Source organism: Electrophorus electricus, chromosome 4 (assembly GCF_041902795.1).
Source record: "Electrophorus electricus isolate QZ-2024a chromosome 4, ASM4190279v1, whole genome shotgun sequence".
Taxonomy (NCBI): domain Eukaryota; kingdom Metazoa; phylum Chordata; class Actinopteri; order Gymnotiformes; family Gymnotidae; genus Electrophorus; species Electrophorus electricus.
Genome location: NC_137500.1, coordinates 35,182,501 through 35,204,325, shown reverse-complemented (window position 1 = coordinate 35,204,325; position 21,825 = coordinate 35,182,501). Strand labels below are relative to the sequence as shown.

The following is a 21,825-nucleotide window of genomic DNA, read 5'->3' as shown; positions in this document are numbered from 1 at the left end:
CTAGGAAGATTGTACAGGCTGTGCTTACGGCAGTGCTTCACCAAGCTCCAAGGATTTTGGGCCTCAGACTGTTGGAGTCTGAGTTCTGACCCTGTAATTCGCTCTCACTCTGTAGCCTTCTGTAGTGCTGCCCCTAATGTAGTGCACACTCCTGTTCCTCTTGAGCTCTGCTGTACTCCACAGCTTAGGAACTGCAGTTCTCAGGGATGACAGCTGAAAATTAGCCAGGTGGCTAACACTGGCACATTTACATTTCAGTTGATTAATGTGACTTGTCCCTGATGTATAAACAGACAAACACAGCCTGATACACTTGTCCGCCTTCCAAGAAGCACTTATAGCCCTCTTGCACTGTTTTTACCCACACCGCTGAGCAGTACTCTCACACACCCTGATACACCTTCCAGATATGCTCGTGCAGGATTTGACAAAGCAATTATACCACCAACTAAGAAGTTCTATTCTTGAAAATTAGAGATGGCATGATACCAATTTTTCTGTGCCGATCCGATACTGATGCCTTGCATTTGAATGTCACCCGATACTGATACTGAGCCAATATGTTTTCATTAAAAACCACTGTGGAGATGTGGTTCAGTTGTTTTGGTGAAGCTTAGATTGTTAGGGATTTTTTTTGTGTGAAATGTATTATATATGCTGTATTCTTTACAGATGTCATGCATAGATATGACAGAAATATAAATAAAACTCTAAAAAAACAGGAAAACTTTGTTTATAAGATTAAAGCATTTTTTCCTTCAATTTCCATACAGTGTCTTTCTTAGTGAGATGATATTTATGGCCTTGGTCATCATCTGCTTGGTTCTCAGCTGTAGTGTACTCACCTACTGCGCACACACACACACACATTCTTGTGAATTTAATCACTAAATGAGTGTTGTACCCCATTCTACACACACCAGGCACCAAGTGAGCAGACAGAGAAAGGTTTCCTGTACTCCTGTACTTCCTGTCTTTCTTCACTCAACGTCTGCTTAAAACCAATAGAAATGTAGCGATTGATGACAATTAAAAGATGGTGATTCTTTCTAGACAAAAAAAAAAATATCTATAGACAGAGTTAGCTGATTCTCCAGCCTCCTGTAAAACTCAGCAGGCTAATGGCAAACTCAGCAGCGCTTCCTCTTTCTCATGGTGTTTGATTATATTAAAGCCACAGAGTCATTAAATGGCTTTACTTGATCGTTTAACTTTCTGGTGCTGTTTCTGTCGGGTTTCCGCTTCTCTTTCTCCTTTCCCCGAGCCTGAAATTGCTTTACTTTACGGCCAAATTGGAAACATCCTTCGTTTTTTTAAAGAATGGATTAATAAACAAATCACTGATGGTTTTGGAGCCATAGCCGTGAGTGGTGCTAAAACGCTATGTTGTCTCATTTAAATGCTCTCACTAGAAGGCGGCTCACCCGTTGCCTCACATAGGGTTATCAGAATGATAGCAATTAAAATCATCGTGTGTGTGAGCGCATAGAGGTAGGGTTAGGGTTAACCCTAACCCTAACCCTTGCTTTGAACATAATTTAAATCGTTAATATGAAGAAACCAGTTAAATTCATTCAAATACAGCTGCGTATAAACTGTGGTCAAACTAACCTGGCTGTTATCACGTGACCTGCTCCAGCTAACCTGGCTGTTATCACGTGATTTACTCAGTCTAACCTGAACTGGGGTGCACTGCTGCTAAGCACTGTTCAGGTAAATGGAAAGGAATATGTATTTATTTATAGACGCGTGTGTTTTACAAGGCAAGCACCTCACTGTTCATTGACAGTAGAAGAAAATTAATAGGCCAAGTGTAACAAGAGGCCAATATGGTGGTCATTAAAACATGACATATTGGGAAGGGCAAAAATAGGTGTTTCAAAGAAACAGCATTTTAAAATCATGCTGATGTCAGTGACATGCAGGATTAATCAGGTGAATGTGGGAGGTATCATTTTAAGCACTGATGTAAGGCATTGAGAGGTTTTTTGTTGTTTTGTTTGTTGTTAAATGTTTGGGTATTATGTAAAATTTCAGGAATGAAGAGTCAAAAATGCTGGAAAGGATAGAAAAAGATATACGCCTGTAACACTAAAACTGCATCAATTTGTATCTGTGTGTGGAGTGACACCTGGGCATTGTGTTGGTAGCAAGTATGTGGCATTATTCATGACATTTGGTGTTGCTGAAGTTTCATAAAAAGAGGTTTAGTTATACAAAGATGGGAATCCTTGTGGCTTAAGGGATAAATAGAATTAAATTAGTTAATGGGATTAGACTTGTAAAATGTGATGTATTAGAAATGTTTAGATTATATTGCCAGTGTAAAATTACCATTACATTTGGCCAAAGCGCAATACAAAATGCAAGCAATATATAATTAAATGCATAATTGCATTTTGACATTAGTCATATTTTGCCATATTAAGCACATTAAACATGTTAAACATCTAAGCTCGCCATGATTGCAGTAGTGTCTCGTCCCCTAAGCGTTTGTGTCTGTCCTTGGACATGTGAGAGGCGAGAAAGTGGTGTTGGCACAGTGGAGGAGGGCTCTCCATTATGTGGTTGAAAGTGGAGGAGCCTCAGCAGGGAATGCCAGCCTGGCCCGGCAGCGAGGGTTGCCTTTCATCTGCATGCAGAGGCGGCTGAGGGATGCCCTCCTACCCCTGGTGCGGAGGTCACCACTCTACTTACAGCCCTGTGAGGACTTACGAAAGAAGCTTGATATCTTCAGTATGATTTTAAAGTTGCTTGCTATGTGAGTGTAAAACAATGGCTGGGCTGAGTAGAAGCCAAGTTTCAGTCCAGCTGGGCTTTGCTGTAATAGTCCTGTGCTTGGCATTTAACCCCGCACGGCTGCCATGGAAGTGCGGCTCGTCACCGAAGGCTCTGCCCACCTACCACCTCATGTAGCCTTTCTGCTCTGTGTGCACATAGTCACAGTCTCTAGTGCAAACAGAGTTCAGTCCAGTAATTCAGATATCCTAAGGCAAGAGCCTGTGAGCTGCTCGGTGCTTCACGGAGGCAAAGTATGCTTTATATTTCCGGCATGCCTTGGGCAGAGTAGTCTGTGTCTCAGTTCGTAAGGATAAAAATCCTAACTGGTCTGGCTGCAAACAGAACTCAAAACGGTCTTTTCTTTAGGCTCTTAAGACTTAGATGTTTTGCTGATAGTAAACTTAGTAAAGAATGCTACACAAAGTTTAGGAATGATCTTTTTAAGTTGTCTGCTTTAGAAATGGTAGTGGGGAAGATTTTTGCATGCACGCACGCACGCACGCAAGCGCGCGCGCACACACACACACACACACACACACACACACACACTTAAATATTCCAGGCTCCTTGACTGATGTGTACCTGTTATGCACTGCTGAGAGCAGCAGGAGGTAGCTCACAGTTTCTTTGATGCTGAGAATAAACACACTCAAAGCTCGGCCTGGCAGACTGACATGTGCTGCTGTCATGGAATCTCCTGCTGACTGCTGCTAAGATAAATTAGCAGTTTACTAAGCATCAGCTTCTTCCCCAGTATTTGTGTTCATAAAGGCTGAATAATTAGCCCTACGGATTAACATTTGATGAAATAGTAAGAATGGCTTTGGCACTAACAAGGGCTGGAGCAGAAGAGATTAATCCTGTGTTTGGCAGTAATCTGTTCATCCATCCTGGCTGTCCGACTGTGTGCTCAGCAAGGGCAAAAAAGCGGACACTGAAAATCTCACCCAGCTAAAAATAGGGTCCTTATTAAGCGCACACACACACACACACACACACACACACACACACACACACACACACACATGCACACACAACCACACGCACGCACGCGCACACACACACACAACCACACGCGCGCATGCACACACACACACACACGCGCACTCCCGCGCTCTCAAATATATATGTGTGTAGGCTCTGTCTCAGGGACAAATACAAAAGACAGAGGTTGGATTTCTCCAGCTGTAAGATGTAAAGCCAGTCCTCATTAATTCAACACTATATACAATTAAAGAGGAGCGTCAGTGCTATAGCAATCCTGTGCTCATTTACAGATATGTTGGTAGAACATGCATACATTATCAGCAATGCCTAGTGCAATTACATTTTTGAACAGCATTATTAAATCACAGAATTAAATAGTAATACTGTGCAGTCTTTTCATACTGCTCATGAGCAAACTAGCCAAAGTTTGTAGCAGTTCACACAATTATTATTACTTTTTGTCAAAACCACTAATTGTTAAACCTTCAGTCTCTGAAAACTAAGTGAACAGTACTGCACACCAATTAAATTGTTTCAAAACTTACTTGTTTATTTTATTTTGAATTTTTGACTGTGTGGGATAGATAAAATAATTTACCTTTTGTAAAAGTTGTTGAGTAAAGCGTTACAGCAATGCTGTGTTGTGGTAAAGAGCCACTATTTAGTTAGAGTGCTGTTCCTGTTCCATTTATATCACTTTATCCTGTGGATGCCACTCACATATTTGTGGTTTTACACACACACACACACACACACACACATAGCCACACGGTGTTCTGGGTCTGTCCTCCAGCATGTTGGACTTGACAAAGTATTCAGTGGGTAGTTACATTTGTAATGTGGGAGCCATACAGGAATCATGGTCTTATTTATATACAGCTTAACACCCCATTTAATTAATAACACAAATCAATGGCACAAATGAACACAACCTGTAAAATGGTCACGCTAATATAATTGCTTAAAAATCATGTATAGTCAGGGATTGCCCTGAGGTCTTTGACCCAAATGATAGATATTGCCCCCTGCTGTGCTGTCAAGTTTGTATGGCAGTGGTGTTACTCTCCTGCTTGGAACATCACAACATCTGGGTCCCAATCTGTTACTAAGCTCACCAATTCCATCTTAACTGTGTGCCAGGCAGTTAATTTCACATACATAATGTTTTGCTTTATTTATTTATCTGTTTATTTATTTATTATCATTAACTGCATCATAATGGTGTGTTTTACCGGTATTGGCACTTCTTTGTTCGTCATGAAAACAGCAGCAGATTCCAGATGTAAATGCGCTACCTGGAATCAGCCCCGGAGCAGCCACTGTTCTTACAGTTGGAGGGCTATGTGTTAAAGGGACTGTAATTCCTGCCCAGTCCACCTGATACTGAAGAACATTAAAATTAAACCTTAAAGCCTTAAACTTGAACATGATGCCCTGTACTTCAACGTCATAGTCATTGTGTGTGAAAAAGTTCAAAACAGTATAAAAACAAATTAGACTGATGCTCCTTTCAGTTTTCAGTCATACATTATGTGAGATTTTACCTGAGGCTGTTTGTATTGTGTTTTATGTTTTATAAGGGCACTTTTTTTTTTTTTGCATAAGGACATGCTACATGCAGTATTTTCATGAAAATAAAGGTTTTTGTTTTTGTCCAAATGAATCCAGTTAGCATAATTGGAGCTCTGTAGAACTGGTACATAATTTTCACTCATAAAATACACAAACTTGAATTGAACATTGACCTCAGAATCCAACATTTATTTACTTGTACTGAAAATGTGAGTATTGTTAGACCATTGTTTCATTTGGTTTTGGTGTTTAGAGGCAAAAACAGAAACAGTTCTCTTACTGACTACTTAAAGACAGCCCCATACACTGAAATAAGGCAGTAAGGTATTAGGAAATACATAAGATCAGGTCAGATGAGTTTAGTGTAATAAATAAATTAAATGACACAAATGTGGAGGGTCCTGTTAATGCTAAGGTATGTGTATTGAATTTGATGTGGCAGAATCTAATTTACAGACATGGGAAATGTTTATATTGAATGTATAATCTGCGGTTGATGAGTTTGTTACATTAATTTAAACCTTCGAGTCTTAGTTTTGAGCTTGTTAGATAGTAATTATTAATTATTTATTTTTCCATAACGTTGTATGGTGAAGGGAGCAGCCAATTGTTCATTGTTGTTTGGTAATATTCAGTTTTTTTCTGATTTTAGAGACTGAACTTTAGGTTTCAGGGAATGTCTGCCAGTACATATGCGTGTATGCATATAATCATTCAAAAACAAGTTTACACTTCACAGACCACACTCACACACACACACACACACACACACACACACACACACACACACACACACACACACACACACACAGTGTCTACCTACCACTGATGAAGTGACTCTCTATTTCTTTTGCTACCAGGTGTGTATTTATGATTCTTTCACCAACAAAGAGAGAAAGAGAGAAAGCACATTTTAAAGATGTAGTGCACCACTGACAGAAAATCAAACTAGAGAGAGAGAGAGAGAGAGAGAGAGAGAGTGTGTGTGTGTGTACATGTGTGTGTTTTGTGAGTGACCTCAGTTTTATAGCTGTACTGTTTGTTTGGATTGTAAATTATGAAGGAGTCCTGATGTTTGGTATGAGTGAGGAAGACACCCTGTAAAGAGCTGCCGTGTATGCACAGTAATTATATGTGTCTTAGTGTGTTGGTCTCCAGTTCTCCTGTCTTTCTCTGCTCATAATTCACATTGTAGAGGAACTTTCATCAGCTTTTGCAGGTGAGCTGGAAGGAGAAGACAGAGCATCATGCATGACAGCCATTTGGAATCAGTGTCATTCTACAAGGACCCAGTCTCCTCCACATACATGCACACACTTGCTCACACACACACATGCACAAACACACACAATTTTACCCTCTTTGCCAGTCAGCGAAGTCTGACAAAGTGGGAAGAGGACAGATTTGAAAGCAGTCAAATCTGGGAGAGATCAAAAGAGAATTACCAGGCACCATGGTCCTATATAGAGATACAACACATGGGTCTGACACAAAAATTCACAGCAGTGTGTGCACATGTGTGTGCATGCAGGTGCTTGTATGGGTATGTCTGTCATGAAATAAGAAGCTTCTGGAATCATTAGTTCATACCATCCTGTAAAATTCACGTCTGGATTCTCTGAGCTGAATAAAGTATTGCTTGTTGGTGCTGCACAAACAGCAGCATGATGGTTGGGTTCACCTATGTTCTGTGCCTCATGAAACCCACAGAAATCACATGCACCTTACAACAGCTTGAAACACTGCCCTGCAAAAGCAAATCCTCCAGTCAACTGCTTACTGCAACAAACCGCACTGAGGTTATCTGTGTTCATTGTGCATCGGGTTATGTGTACCTGTGTTTGTGTGTGTCTGTATACATGCCCATGTCAGTGTATAGTCATGGCCAAAAGTTTGGTTTTAACAAAGTTTACTGCCTCACTTTTTTTTTTTTAATCATTTTGTCAGATGTTTATATGATCTAGTGAAGTACAATTATAAGCATTGCATGTTTTTAAAAACCTTATTGGAAAATACATCCAGTTTATGTAAAGACTTAATATTTACAGTGTTGACCCTTTGTTAAGACTTCTGCAATTCACCTCAGCATGCTGGATATCAGCTTCTGGGCAAAAAAAACCTAACCCCAACCCTACCACAGGTTCTCAATGGGATTGAGATCTGGGGAGTTTCCTGGCCATGGACCCAAAGTTTCAATGTTTTGTTCATTGAGCCACTTCGTTATTGCTTTTGCCTTGTGACATGGTACTCCATCATGCTGGAAAAAGCATTGTCCATCACCAAATTGCTCCTGGAGAAGTTGCTCTTGGAGGATGTTTTGATACCATTCTTTATTCATGGCAGTGTTCCTAGGCAAAATTTTGAGCAAACCTACTCCCTCGGGTGAAAAGCAACCCCACACATTAATGGTCTCAGGATGCCTCACTGTTGGCATGACACAGGACTCGTGGTAGCACAACTTTTCTTCTCTGGATAATTGTTTATCCAGATGTCCCAAACAGTCTGAAGGGGGCTTCATCAGATAAAAACATAGGACATTTAGGACTTTACCCCAGTCCTATGCAGTCCAGTCCCTATACTTCCTGTACAATGTCAGTCTGTCCTTGATGTTTTTCTTGGCGAGAAGTGGCTTCCTTGCTGCCTTTCTTGACACCAAGCCGTCCTCCAAAAGCCTTCATCTCACTGTGTGTGCAGATGCACTCACACCTGCCTTCTGCAATTCCCGAGCAAGCGCTGAACTGGTGGTGACCCGATCCCATAGCTGCATCCTCTTTAGAAGACGGTCCTGGCGCTTGCTTGACTTTCTTAGGCACCCTGAAGCCTTCTTCACTGCAATTGAACCTCTCTCCTTTAAGCTTTTGATAAATGGCTTGATAAATGGTTGAATTAGGTGCTATATTACAAGCAGCAATGTCCTTGCTTTTTGATGCAATGCAATGATGACTGCACATGTTTCCTTGAAGGTAACCATGGTTAACAGAAAAAACCTCAAGCATCACCACTCTTTTAAAGCAACCAGTCTGCTCTTCTAATCAGCATGACAGAGTGATATCAGCTGCCTTGTCCTCGTTAACGCTTCTCCTGTGCTAATGATAAGATCACTGAAATGATGTTAGCAGGCCATTTTATGGCAGGGCTGAAATGCAATGGTTGGAATGCAGTAATTTTTGTGATTAAGTAAATTTTCATGGCAAGGAATGACTTTGCAATTAATTGCATTTCATCTGATCACTCTTTACAATCTAGACTTAATGCAAATTGCCACCATAAAAACTGAAGCAGCAAACTTTGTGAAAACCAAAATTTGTGCTAGTCTCAAAACTTTTGGCCACGACTGTATGTGTATGCATATGTACATGCAACAGTATCGGAACTATTCGGTGGCTATTGTGACCTGAACAACAGAACACCAATGTGCTCTCTCTCTCTCTCTCTCTCTCTCTCTCTCTCTCTCTCTCTCTCTCTCTCTCTCTCTCTCTCTCTGCAGGATCTGGGTGGGGTGAGCCCTCCTCAGAGGAACTGGAAGGGGATCGCCATTGCTCTGCTGGTTATTCTGTTGGTCTGTTCACTAATCACCATGTCGGTCATCCTCCTAACACCAGGTACACACACACACACTTCTTCTTCTATCCTTTGTAACTCTTACCAAAGTTATTGCTAAAGATAGAGTTGCCAGTTGCCTGCTTAAGCAGCATTCTCTAAAAGAAGAGATATTGGAGCTTTAGCTCTGGGCTACTTGCTTAAGTGCAACTGGCTAGATATTCGCTTAAAATGGGGGGAAATTAAGCATATCTCCTAAATGATTTTTTCCTGTTTAGTTTTAAACAGATACTAGGGCAAACGCAAAACTTCTTGTGGTTTACATCAAGCTTATATAGGCATCCAATTACTTTTGGAACAAATGCTTACATAATGTAAAAAAATTGATGAATTCATGTATATAATTATGCTTCTGCCTACAATGGGAACTTTTTTGCTATTTCAGCTTCCAGTAGACTATGGTGTATATATAAATATTAATTGAACTAGAATTACTGTATTCACTGTATTTGTTACAATAATAGCAGTAAGCTGCTTTAATATAAAGACTAACCAAAGTAAGTCACCAGATCAGTAAGAAACCCAAAACCCTGACCATGTTTACTCTGATTAAGGTAAAAGCACTGCCTGTTAGGATGACATCATCAACCTTGAACTTTCAACCTGCCAGTTTAGTGTTAAGAGTATCCTTTAACTTGGGATGAACACATCATGGACACGTGTTTTTGTTTGTGTTGTGTATGTGTGTGGGGTCCCTGTCTGAGTGCTCTTCTGTGCAGACTTTTTTTTGATAGATGTAACCTTATGACAGGGTTTGTGTCAGGTTTCTCATGGTGTGTGTGTGTGTGTGTGTGTGTGTGTGTGTGTGTGGGTGGTGACAGTGGACACTCTGGCTGGCAGTGATACTAAGCTGACAGTGGAGGATCTGTTTGGTCCACATTTCTACGTACACGATCCTGAGGCTCGCTGGATTAATGGTAAGATGATCTACTGGAGAAAGGATTCCTCCATTAATGCTGATGTATCCTGGTTGATGTTGTCCTCATCAGTCCCTCTCTGCTTTGCCCTGGTCTACTTCACACCATATGTGCAGACACTGAAAGAGTACACGCCTTAACGCTGACCGCCAGACTCAAGGTAGCGTCACCGAGCACACGTGAACTCACTCATGTCTTAAACTACGTGTGAGCCAGTGCCTCACAGCAAGGCCAGTGGTGAGCATTACCACGTGGTTATGTTGGTGTCACTCTCTCACCCAGGGTCTAATAATCACCGCCGAGAGCTTAGGGTTTTATCCACGCTGAAGGTGCTTTTCTGTTATAATGTGATTAGTGTGATGGGTGCGTGGTGGTGCTCCAATATCACTGCCTTCTGGTTTTCTGAGCTTAGGCTGCTGTGTGTATTTTAGAGCTTGGTTATGGTGTTCTTAGCTGCATGTGTGTATGTTGGAGCTCTGTGCTTAGATGGGTGGGTGTATTTTGGATGGTCTGTAATGATGTCTTTGTGGATGTATGGATGTATGTATATTTGTATACATCTTGGATGATGTCAGCCACTGAAGTGCTTGCTCTTGCCCAAACTTTTCTTGTGCATACGTTAACTGTCTACACGCTTGAACTTCAAAGCTGTGTGCCTGAATCAGGAAGAAAGTGCTCTGTTGTATGTGATCACCTCATTTACATCTGTAAAGCAGAGATGGGTGTGGCAGAGCCGTCCATCAATATCTCCCACTTTCATGGATTTCAGGACGTAGCATTACACATGTTGCACCTGTGTCTTGTATTATACTGTGTTAGAGCACAGCACAAACACACACACACACACACACACACACATACATACATACATATATTCACACACTGTACCTGTCTTGTACTGATGCTCTGTTTTACAGCAGTGCACACACACACACACATTCATGCAGCACTATTCTTTCAAACACAACCTTTTCAAAGTGGATGATTCAATATGTTAATGTACAGGGAATTCCGCTATTTAGTCTTAGTCAATAACTGGTCGATTATAGTAGGAAAATCCAGATCCCAGGCTGTTACTGACCAAAGCGTGCGTGTCAGTGTCGGTGTCAAACCACCATTTTCTCTGATTCACTACAACTCCCAGAATTCTGACTACAGCCTGGAGGAACAGCCAACAAATCATCACTGGGCTATTAACTTCAGCTGTCACTCATTCCCATTGCCTATTTAAACCTGTCTGTTAATCATACTTGTTGTGAAGTGTTGCCTTTGAATGTCATAGTGTGTACTGAGTGTTAATCCTGTTGCCTGTTTTTTTTTTTTTTTAAATGCTCACTCTTCTGTTCTCTACACTTGTTTTTGCCTAACTCTAAACTAACCCTAACCCTTTTGGATTTGTCGGTCTGGATATATGATGTTCTTTGGTTTGTTCCTCTCAAAATAAAACTGGGCCCTTTTTGGTGTTTGTGTGTGTGTGTGTGTGTGTGTGTGTGTGTGTGTGTGTGTGTGTGTGTGTGTGTGTGTGTGTGTGTGTGTGAGAAAGAGAGGGTGAAATGAAGAGGCTATAGAGAGAAGCAGAGAGAGTGTAAAACGTCATACCAGAACTCCATCCCTAACTCTGTCTAGCAGTGTCATTGTTCAGATTAATGTGCATCATAATTTACAATATCTTACTGTCTGACCTGAATGGCACTGTAGCATTCTGTAGACAAATGGTAGACAGAATAGTAGATTCTGTCTAGTATAGAATAGTAGAATGGCACTGTAGCATTCTGTAGACAAATAGTAGCTTTCCCCTCTAAAGACCTGGTATCTCCTTTAGCTTTCTAAAGAGCTAAATACCTGCTATCTCACTTGGGGCCAATAAATGGGAGAGACCAGGAGTGGCTGGCCAATGGGAATAGAATCAATGTCCAATAAGAGCAATAGCGTGTGCGCATGCGCATACATAAATGTGCGTTTGCCCGCACGTGTGTGTGTACGAGGGGCATGGCGTTGGGGAGGATACAGAGAGCAAATGTTGATTTCTAGGAAGAGGTTCTGTCTCCTCAACAACCCAACACATTGCCCCAGTGTTCAGTGTGTTTATGTTGGTTTGACTAAATATGTATATGCTTGATTGTGCAGCCATTGTGTATGAAACTGTGTGTGTGTGTATGTTAGAGAGAAAATGAAAGAGAGGGAGAGACGGAATGTGTTTGAGAAAGAGGAGGGCACTAGCTGGGTGAGAAATGTGCAGTCATTCGTTGTTATGGTAACAGGATAGAAGGATGAGGCATGTGGGGCACTCGGGTCTTTTTTTGGATGCAGTACCATGAATATTTCAGTTGGTCATTTCTCCTCTAAGTGTGTGTGTGAGAGAGAGCGAGAGAGAGAGAGAGAGAGAAATTTTGTTTTTGTATTTGTATGTGTGGTAGAATTGGCTTTTGTGCGTGTGTGTGAAAGGTTGAATGCAAGGCTTTATCTCAGCTCTCAGCTCAGCACCTGGTCACATCAAAGCCACTGACCCATTACAAGGGTTTATACTCCACACACACATGCACATAGAGACACACACGTAACTATGTATACAAAAGAAGAATAAACCTAGTACTAAATCTAAACCTATATTTAACATCAGAAAGAAAAAATATGGTGTTTTAGTTTAAAGAAATTAAACATATAGCTTTGGTAAAAAGCACTTTACCAAAAAAAATTGTGACAAGTTTGGTTACTTCTGATTTTCTCTGGTTTTCTAACATATGGAGGTTTTCCTTAAAATCTACAAAAACCCAAACGCACATACCTACACACACACACCCCGATGCACCAAGCCCACATGTTCTCACATGCCATTGTAGTATCCTGTAGTATTCTATTCAGACTTTTCACACATTCTGTCTCAGGGTTCGGTTCTTTTGGATAAATCCGAAGTCAATTCATTGAATTTTGTGTGTATGTGTGACAGAACGAGATAACATTTCCTGTAGCATAAGTGTGATGAAAGACAGAGCAGATGAGATTCTGGTTTATGTCAGCATGGAATGTGAATACATCTCACTGGTGGCTAAACATTCCAGACTAGACTGACTCAGGAAGTGAAAGAAAATGGAGAAAATTAAGGAAAATGGGAAAGAGGAAAGAAAGAATGAAATGAGCACATTTCTGTTTATATTACGCATCAGTACGCGCACACACACTGCCCTGAGGAGTGACTCTGAGAGCAAAGAAGCATTTAGGATATGTGTCCTCCCGTGAGTCTCAACAACCCTGATTTACTGTAATTGTTTAAATTGGATACTGACATCAGATTTAGTGCTCATACTGTGTTAACAGAGAGCATGATTTTTAATTCCTCCACAGATCTGATTATGGAATAATTTCCCTTTATTGCAATGTATCTGAAACATAGAAAGGTACATTTTTTAAAAAAACCTTCCAGATGTGTTTGTCTTTCTTTTTTTTCCTTTTTTTTCTTCTGATACACGAAGTAAAAGAGCAGCTGTCATATGGGCCATTTGTAGGTAGAGATCTTGGCCAGTTTTCACAACGCTGAGATTCCACATGAACTGTCAGTGTGTGGGAGTGCTACCACAGGCTTCCACCATGGCACGTGAACCCAGTCCATGCATCTTTCTGAGTGGCTGCCTACCCAGAAGACAGATGCCAGCACTTGCAAGAGAGCGCTAATTATTCATATCTGTTTACATGACATATCAGGCTCCCTTCACTGGATGTCATCACTGTGGCCTGGGGGAGAGCAACCGCATCATCCTTTCCATGCAGTGCGAGCAGCTGCTCTGTCCTGAACTGCGTAGAGGGCATTGGCACTGGTTCGACTTGTACCTGGGGTAGATTGCACTCTGCCCTGCCCTCTATTCAGAGTTTTTTCCAGACCCAGGACCGCTTGATCCCAGAAGCATTTCAGATAACCAATGTCTTGAGCTTCTGAAATCAGTGATCTGGAGTTTTATTTAAGCAAACTCTGTGTGCATGGACACTATGCGCGCCAGGCAACATGCGTGGGGTTGTGCCATTGGTTCATTTTGTAACTAGACTGCTTATCATGTCACTTCCCTTTTCAGGTTTGGTGAAACACTGCAGTATATTCCATGTGTTAATCTCATGTTACTGTTATACATATTATGTATCAATAGATTCTGCAAGCTATGTATAATATGTGTGTGTACATATGCATATGGAGATGGTTGCTAAGGTATGATACTGAAGTCTCATTCTGCTACAATAAGTAATAATAAAGCAACTGTTTACTCTATCTGATTCTTACTGAGACAGTTTATTGATCTGCTGTATTAACACCAGCATTAATTAGGCGCATTACCAAAAGCTAAGATGAAGAGCGCTTATATTACATTATTTGTTAATTTGTTATTTATTAATAGAACAACATTAATTGTACATGCATTAGTTATTTCCTGCTATATTGTAGGTACTTGTATTCCTTATGTAGTCATGTAACCGTATGAAACTTCTTTCTCTCTAACAGCCATTACTGTTGTATATCTATCTACTGGGCAGCATAGGAATGAGCTTCTTTAGAATGACTGTGTAGTGGCTGTTACCCATACAGTTACAAGTTTAATGTATCCTACTTACTGAAGTTGTTTGTAACTAGATTAGCAATTGTAGTACATTTTTCCATTTCATTTCAGATACCACAAACATTGTACTGTACTGCCATTTTTCCATTTTTATAATTTAATAACTTCAATCAGCTCCATTTGCCAACAGATTTCATCTGTACCTCTTCTGCAATGATTAATAATTTAAAAGGGACACATGTCTCTGAATTGCTGCATTCTTACTGATAGAAGAATTAGGCCAGATTGTGTGCACCAGAATTCCGCAAAGTACAAAACTGTCAGAATATGCCAAACCCCAACACACACACACACACACACACACACACACACACACACACACACACACACACACACACACACACACACACACACACACTTTCATAGGACTGCAGCAAAGATACTGTAATACGTTCACCTTTTTGGAATGAGTATGTGTGCTGAGAGCATCAAGAAAAATGTTGGCCTGCATGGCTAAAAACTTTCTCATAGAAGAACAGCTCATTTGCATGTGCTTCTGCATGGTGAAATGTCATTTATACAAAAAAGGGCTGTTCATTGCCACTTTAGTGCTTTTTTAAAAGGAAAATAACAAAAAGCATTAAACACATAAACGTGGTGCTTAAATTTTGCAAACTTGCACACAGAATAATGACGTAATCAAATTCCTCTGTGATAACGCAAACCAGCAATAATGAGCCTCTTCCAGAATCAGTCCTGGGTACAGACACATGAGTAATACTCTCAGAGGATAGCACTGTCTGCCCCCATCTGATGCATGAGCTCACAGACACCCATGATTGGCCAGGAGAGAAAGTGTTCCACTCTTCTCTACCTGAGAGCATGGCTAATTTTGCTCTTTCAAGCTCCCAGCCACATATGGCTGTGGTATCATCAAGCTCACAATCTCCAGATGATAGGGTGAACGCTTATCTGTTGCACCACTTGGGAGTCCATCACTGGTGTGTTTTGCTGGAAAAATCGCATTGTGCAAGTCTCTACTTCTGAAAGTCTGTTGTCCGGGAGCACTCACCATGAACCGTCACCGGCAAGCTTGGGGAAGCTGCTGATGTCTAACGGTATGAGTGTCAGCTGCACCCTGATGGATGTGTGAGTGGGGCATTAGACTGACTGCAGCATGTCGGCCATGCCCTCACGCTGCTCACCGTCCTTGAACACCTGATCAAGCACAGCAACGTGCGCCAGGATGAAATTTATCGACTGCAGCTCTGCCTTCAATAGAGTTGCTCCAAATGGAGGTTGTGCCCAAACTCAGGAGGATGTGCATTTGCTCATAGACATACACACACATGCACAGAGCACACTCTCAGTCACACAGCAAACATGTATACACACATGCAGACATGCAGCACACATGCACAATCCTGATTGGACCTGCACAGGAGAGGTCAAGTTGTAGGTTTCTGTGGAGTATTACACTATTACATTTTATGTAGAATAGAATGTCTAAGCAGAGGACCTCCACAACCATTCCAGAACTCCACTCTAGTGCTCAGTCAACAGCAGGGCTAAATGTTTTCACTTACACTGAAAACAACTGTCCAGAGTTCTGTTCAAATGGACCTTTGCAACTGTTTAAAACAGCAAAAGAGCACACATGGAAGATACACACATGATCAATGCGGTGCCATGCTGTTGCATGGCATTAGATATCCTGTACTGTAGAGCAGGAAATCTGCTGTTTCTGTTAAAAAAAATCCTGTTTATTTACTGTCGTTACCCTTCTCCCGAATGCTTTCAGAATCGGACGTCATGTACAGGAACCGTAATGGCCATGTGATTAGGTTCAGCATCCTCACCAATGAAACAGAGATCATTCTGAAGAACAGCACATTTGTAAGTGAAACTGATTTTAATCTTCAGCGTGCTATAAGCCAGCAGTACATTGATTCAGCCAACAGCAATTTGGTTCAGGGACACAGAGTTTCGTTTTATTGGCGCATTGTTCTCTGCAATCTGTGAAATCGTATGATTCAAACACGAGCAAATTATGTAAATAACATGTTCCTTGGAAAGGATTGTGCTTGGACCATCACTCAAATGAATCCTGAATAACTTAATATCTTCTTTTATTGTTTGTCCCGCAGACTGATTTTAAAGCCACTAAGTACTCAATCAGCCCTGATTTGAAGTATGTGCTTTTTGCATATGATGTTAAACAGGTATGTATATTTTTTTCTATACTGTGGTGGGATTGATAAAATATGAAATATCCTCAGTGAGGCTCTGTTGCATTAATTATGAATAAATTTGTTCCCCTTTGAAATTATATTTGATATCCAAAACCATTTTTCAGCTCAGAAGTACTTGCCATGGCTGTTTCGAAATCCATCTATCCATTCCAGTGTTGTGTTGTATCCCCTCTGTTCACAAACACAGTGCATCTAATGGAATAACTTTCCAACAAAATCTTCAGTCTAAATAGTATACCCCATTAATATTTTAAAATACATAAATAGTCTTGCAGATGTAGAGATGCTTTCAGGATTTGAACCATTACGCTGCAAACATCTCACATGGTGATCTATACTTGCACTTAGCATCACTGGATGTCATGTTTAGTAAAAAACAAGGATGATCGCCAACAGAAAAGAAGGGCTGTCCTTTGTTATATTAGGTACTCCATATTTACCTTGGGCTCATAAAGAGGAAATGCGGGACAGAGACAGAGGAAGCACAAGCTCAACTCCTCCAGGATTACACACTTTAATCTTGTTATTGTAGTGATTCATCTGATAAACAACTCTATTTGGAGAATCCAGTCAGCTCAACCCACTAATCATTCTCTAACACTCTCGATGATGCGTGTGTGTGTGTGTACATACACATTTATTTGTTATAACTTATTTTGCTGATTTTTATATTCTTTTGTCTGAAGTCCTGCAGAAAGCAGTCAAATGTGTGGTCTTTTATTGGTGTAGTGATAAGAATCAGAACAATGGCAGAAGTTAGTGCTTGACAAAAAATTACTCAGTATATGAACAAAAAAAACAAAAAAGCTAGACATATCAAGGCTTCACTGGAAAGCAGAACAAAAGGCAAGACATGGCCAAGACAAGACATGGAAAAGATGGAATATAACGTCTTTTGACATTGGACTGTCCATACCTCATCACAACCACATCAGAAGCCCATACCTAAGAAGCTAATTCCTTATCACAAGAACATCAGAAGACCATACCTCATCATACCTTGAAGCAGTCATTGAGGAACCTCCTCTCTACCAGGCACCATGGAAAGTGGACAAGTTGGTAACTGAGGTAGCACTGAATAAGGGTGAGTCTGGAGCTCATCTGAACAAGGGAGTCCTGTGCATACTTGGTTCAGGGATGAAACCAAGACCAGCCCCACAGGCAGCCACAGAACCAGTGGAGGTATCAGTCAATATGTCAGTCTCACCATCTGCTTGTTGTCTTCTAAGTGATGGCCGGATGTTAGGCAGATGTTAATGCCCAGATGATCCTAACGCCCTTAGAACCATAATGGAACCGGCTACCTTTGTCCATGATAATGTTCATCTGGCTGTGTAAACCATTGTAACACTTGATAGAAACCAGTGTCTGCCATGTGGCCCACAGTGGGTATATCTGGGAGAGGAACAAGCAGGACTTAGAGAAATGATCAAACACAACTAGAATACAGGTGTTAAACCTGCGATAAAATCCACTGAGCTGGGCAACCAGGGTCATTGTGGCACTGCCAGACAGTCCAGAATGCTTGCAGGAAGCTGGCGAGAAGTCTGACTCTGGACACACATGGGACAGGAGGAGGCGTGTTGCTGCACATAAGCTTGGTCACCAATAATGTCCTGTCAACAGCTGTAGGGTGTGTACCATGCCCACATGTCTGGTGATGAGGGATGTATGTGCTTAAATGGCCTGACAGCCCTACAATGGCCCTCAATGGTATATACACTCTCTTAGCTGCACAGTCAGACAGTCTGTCATCCCTGGCTGCAGTCTCTGAGATCTCCTTATCATTTACATTTATGGAATTTAGCAGACTTTTTTATCCGGAGTGACTTACTAAAGTGCTTTATCATTTTCTCGTAGAATGTATCTTAGCTGATAAAGTAGGTTAGAGTCAAATTGAGCCACGTATATGAGCAAGACCCTTATCGCTCAGTTGCCCTTAAACCTCTATTGCCTAAGTTGTATTCAAGTTCAAGTTCAAGTTCAAGTTTGGTTTATTCGTCACATACATAGTCATACACAGTATAATTCGCAGTGAAATGGTGGAGAGTGCTCAGTGATTATTCAGTGATAATTGTAAGTTGCTTTGGTTAAACGCATCAGCTAAATGCCATACATGCAAATGAACCACTTAACTAGTATACAGCTAGATACAGGAGTCAGTGCTGATACCTAGAACGAAATGCAAAATTAAATGTACAATGCTGAACAACTATAAGTGCAATACCAAACATGAGAGGATGAGAGCAACCAGACAAGTGGCTGGTAGGGGATGGTATTTATATATTCTCAAGTCTCCGGCTCAAGGGCTTAGTACAGGGTGCTAACTTTGGTATTTGTGCATCTCAGTACAAGATGATGAACTGGAACTTCATGGAGAAGTCCTACCTGGTCTGGCGAAGAATGAGACATTGAGCAAGGCAGATGTACTCCAGATTACGATGATCTTTCAAGATGACTTCAGGGTGGAGCACACCCTCCAGTCCTGAGTTCCTGATTCCCAACGCTGTATTTGTACTCAGCCAAAGTGAGCTTCTTCAAGAAAAACACAACCAGAAAGAGGTTCTCTGATTCTCCCAGCCATTAAGAGAGTGTGGCCCCCACTCTCAGGTCAGAGGCATCCACTTCATCCACAAAGGATCTCTCAGAGTCTGGCTGGGTGAGAATGGGAGCGGTTGTGAAGCAATGTTTGAAACAACCAGTGCTCCAAGAGCCTCTCCATCACTGCACTGACTTGAAGAACATGCTCCTCCAGGTTCACTGAGTAGGTCAATATGTTTTTGATATAGGCCACATCCAACCAATGGAGTATGTCCTGTAGCACTTCGCTGACGAGCAACGGAACACTGATGGTATGTTCAACATAGGACCATAGTGCATGTCCATGTTCTTGTAGTGGTCGGTTGTGGTAGAGAAGGCAGTTTTCCACCCGTCCCTCTCCCAGATGTATATGAGGTTGTAGGTGCTCCTCAGATCCAGGGTAGTGTACACACATGCATTGCACAGTTGCTCCGGTGCAGATGGAAGCAACGGCATGGGGAACTGATTCTTGACAGTCCCCTCTTTAAGCCTGAGGTAGTCAATACAGAGATACAGGTCCCCATCCTATTCATCAAATAAAAACACAGATGACACAGCTGAAGTGGAGGAATGGATAAAACCCTGCTTGAGAGACACATTGATGTATTCCTCCATGGCAGTAGTTTCCTTCACCAACAGGCGGTAGACTCATCAGCGCAGAGGGTGTGGCAGGAGATCGATGACATTGTCCCACTGCTGGTGAGAGGAGAATTCAATAGCTTACTGCTGGCTGAACATTTCCACGAGGTCTCGATATGGGGGTGCAGCTGTGTCAAAAGACACAGCCAACACAGGAAGGTAGTGTTTGGACTAGGGAACAATGACAGGGAAAAGATGGAATATAAGGTGTTGTGTTGGTGAAGCTTGAACACGCATCATGCCTTAGTATTCAGGGGCGGTGGAGCTCTGAGGATGTGCCAGAGCAGTGGGACCAATGACAAGTGGCTACTTGTCAAAATCATGGTTGTTGGCAATTATTGCTCAAGTCAAATCAGTAACTAGACACCCAAATCCCCAGCGTTGAATTAACACACAGTGTTCATTTGAGCACAGATGGTATGTGGTTGAAGAAGCACAAGCCAGGATCCATTATATTTGCATTCTGAAGCACCACGTCTTATCCTCATGTGAAGTGTGATTAGTAAAGGCCATCAGCAGCCACTGTGACTACTCACCTTTACTTGGGACTCCTATTTCTGCTTCTTCCTTCTCTGTTTATCTCCAATCAGCTTTTCCTCAGCCAGCCTCATTTGGACAACAGAACATAGAAATTGCTTTGGATTTATTGCCACTTAGCAAACCACACAAAAACCTTTTTCTTTCTTTTATCTGCTCAGTCAGACTCCGTGTTTGATCTCAGTGTGTAGTGCTACTGGCCCTTGCAGCGGTTGGGCAGTACTCTGAGCCTGTGTAGGTGTGGATAAATGTGGAAGTCCTGCTTCCCCACTATGATCAGACCTCATGAAGAAAGTTGTAGCCAGCCAGAACTCTGTTCTGAAGCCCATAGCCAATCTGGTCTCTGATCTGAGCTTATCCCAGAGCTAGTAGCCAGTCAGTTCTCATTTGCTCATCCTACGAGCAAGTGATTAGTCAGCCTGTTGTAGTCTTTCATAATAGATCATGGTTTTCTGTATCACTTTTGTTTCTGAATGACAGTCTACCTGTGTGTGTGTGTGTGTGTGTGTGTGTGTATATGTGTGTGAGTGTGTGTGTGTGTGTGTGTGTGTATATGTGTGTGTGTGTGTGTGTGTGTGTGTGTATATGTGTGTGTGTGTGTATATGTGTGTGTGTGTGTGTGTGTGTATATGTGTGTGTGTGTATATGTGTGTGTGTGTATATATGTGTGTGTGTGTGTGTGTGTGTGTGTGTATATGTGTGTGTGTGTGTGTGTGTGTGTGTGTGTGTATATGTGTGTGTGTGTGTGTGTGTGTGTGTGTGTGTGTGTGTGTGTGCGTGTGTGACAGATTAAGCTATTTGCTGCCTGCGGTGTGCTGCCTGTAATTCATCTTTTACTGCAGTGTGAAGCTAGTTGATACCATTCAAGCTGTTCTGTTTGATCCTTTACCACAATGCTTTTCAAGCCTGCTCCTCCTCCTGTGCTACATAGTTTAGCCATTTACCTCGTGCCAACACATCTGGACACATCAGATTCAGTTCATTAGCTAATTATGTAATTAAAAAAGAAGCATTTAAATACCTGAATTAAGTGTCTTAGAACAGAGTGAACCCACATGATAAACTGTGTGAAAGGCCATGGGAATTTGAACACTTCCATATTTCAAACAAGAAAATGCACATTAAACTTAAAACGGTCCAACTTCCAAAACATTTCTCATCTTAATTTTCATTCTTATTCTTTGTAAGTGGATGAAATCATTTAATATTCAGATTTACAATGAATTACAAAAAATTGTGCAATTTTGTCCTGTAGATTTTGCATCCAAAATGCAAATCTATAGGAGGAACAAATCTACAGAAATTTGTATTTGAAATCCAGTGCAAAATCGTTTCAGTTGTCAAGCCAATATTTGCTGTTTTTTTTTATGTTCCAGGTTTACCGGCACTCTTTCACAGCTTCCTACATAATCTACAACA

At 41.4% G+C, this 21,825-nt stretch overlaps 1 protein-coding gene across 2 annotated transcripts in view; it reads left to right on the top strand.

Annotated features, from left to right (window-relative positions):
- The window catches only part of dpp10 (dipeptidyl peptidase like 10), a 64,245-nt gene that overhangs the window by 27,846 nt on the left and 14,574 nt on the right, over window positions 1-21,825 (top strand). For both annotated transcript variants that reach the window (XM_035522483.2, XM_035522484.2), the window contains exons 2-6: window positions 8,828-8,942; window positions 9,762-9,857; window positions 16,200-16,294; window positions 16,546-16,620; window positions 21,783-21,825. The exon at window positions 21,783-21,825 is cut by the window's right edge and continues 10 nt beyond it. In XM_035522483.2, the coding sequence (XP_035378376.1) occupies window positions 8,828-8,942; window positions 9,762-9,857; window positions 16,200-16,294; window positions 16,546-16,620; window positions 21,783-21,825 (424 nt within the window). The remainder of the gene's footprint in view (window positions 1-8,827; window positions 8,943-9,761; window positions 9,858-16,199; window positions 16,295-16,545; window positions 16,621-21,782) is intronic.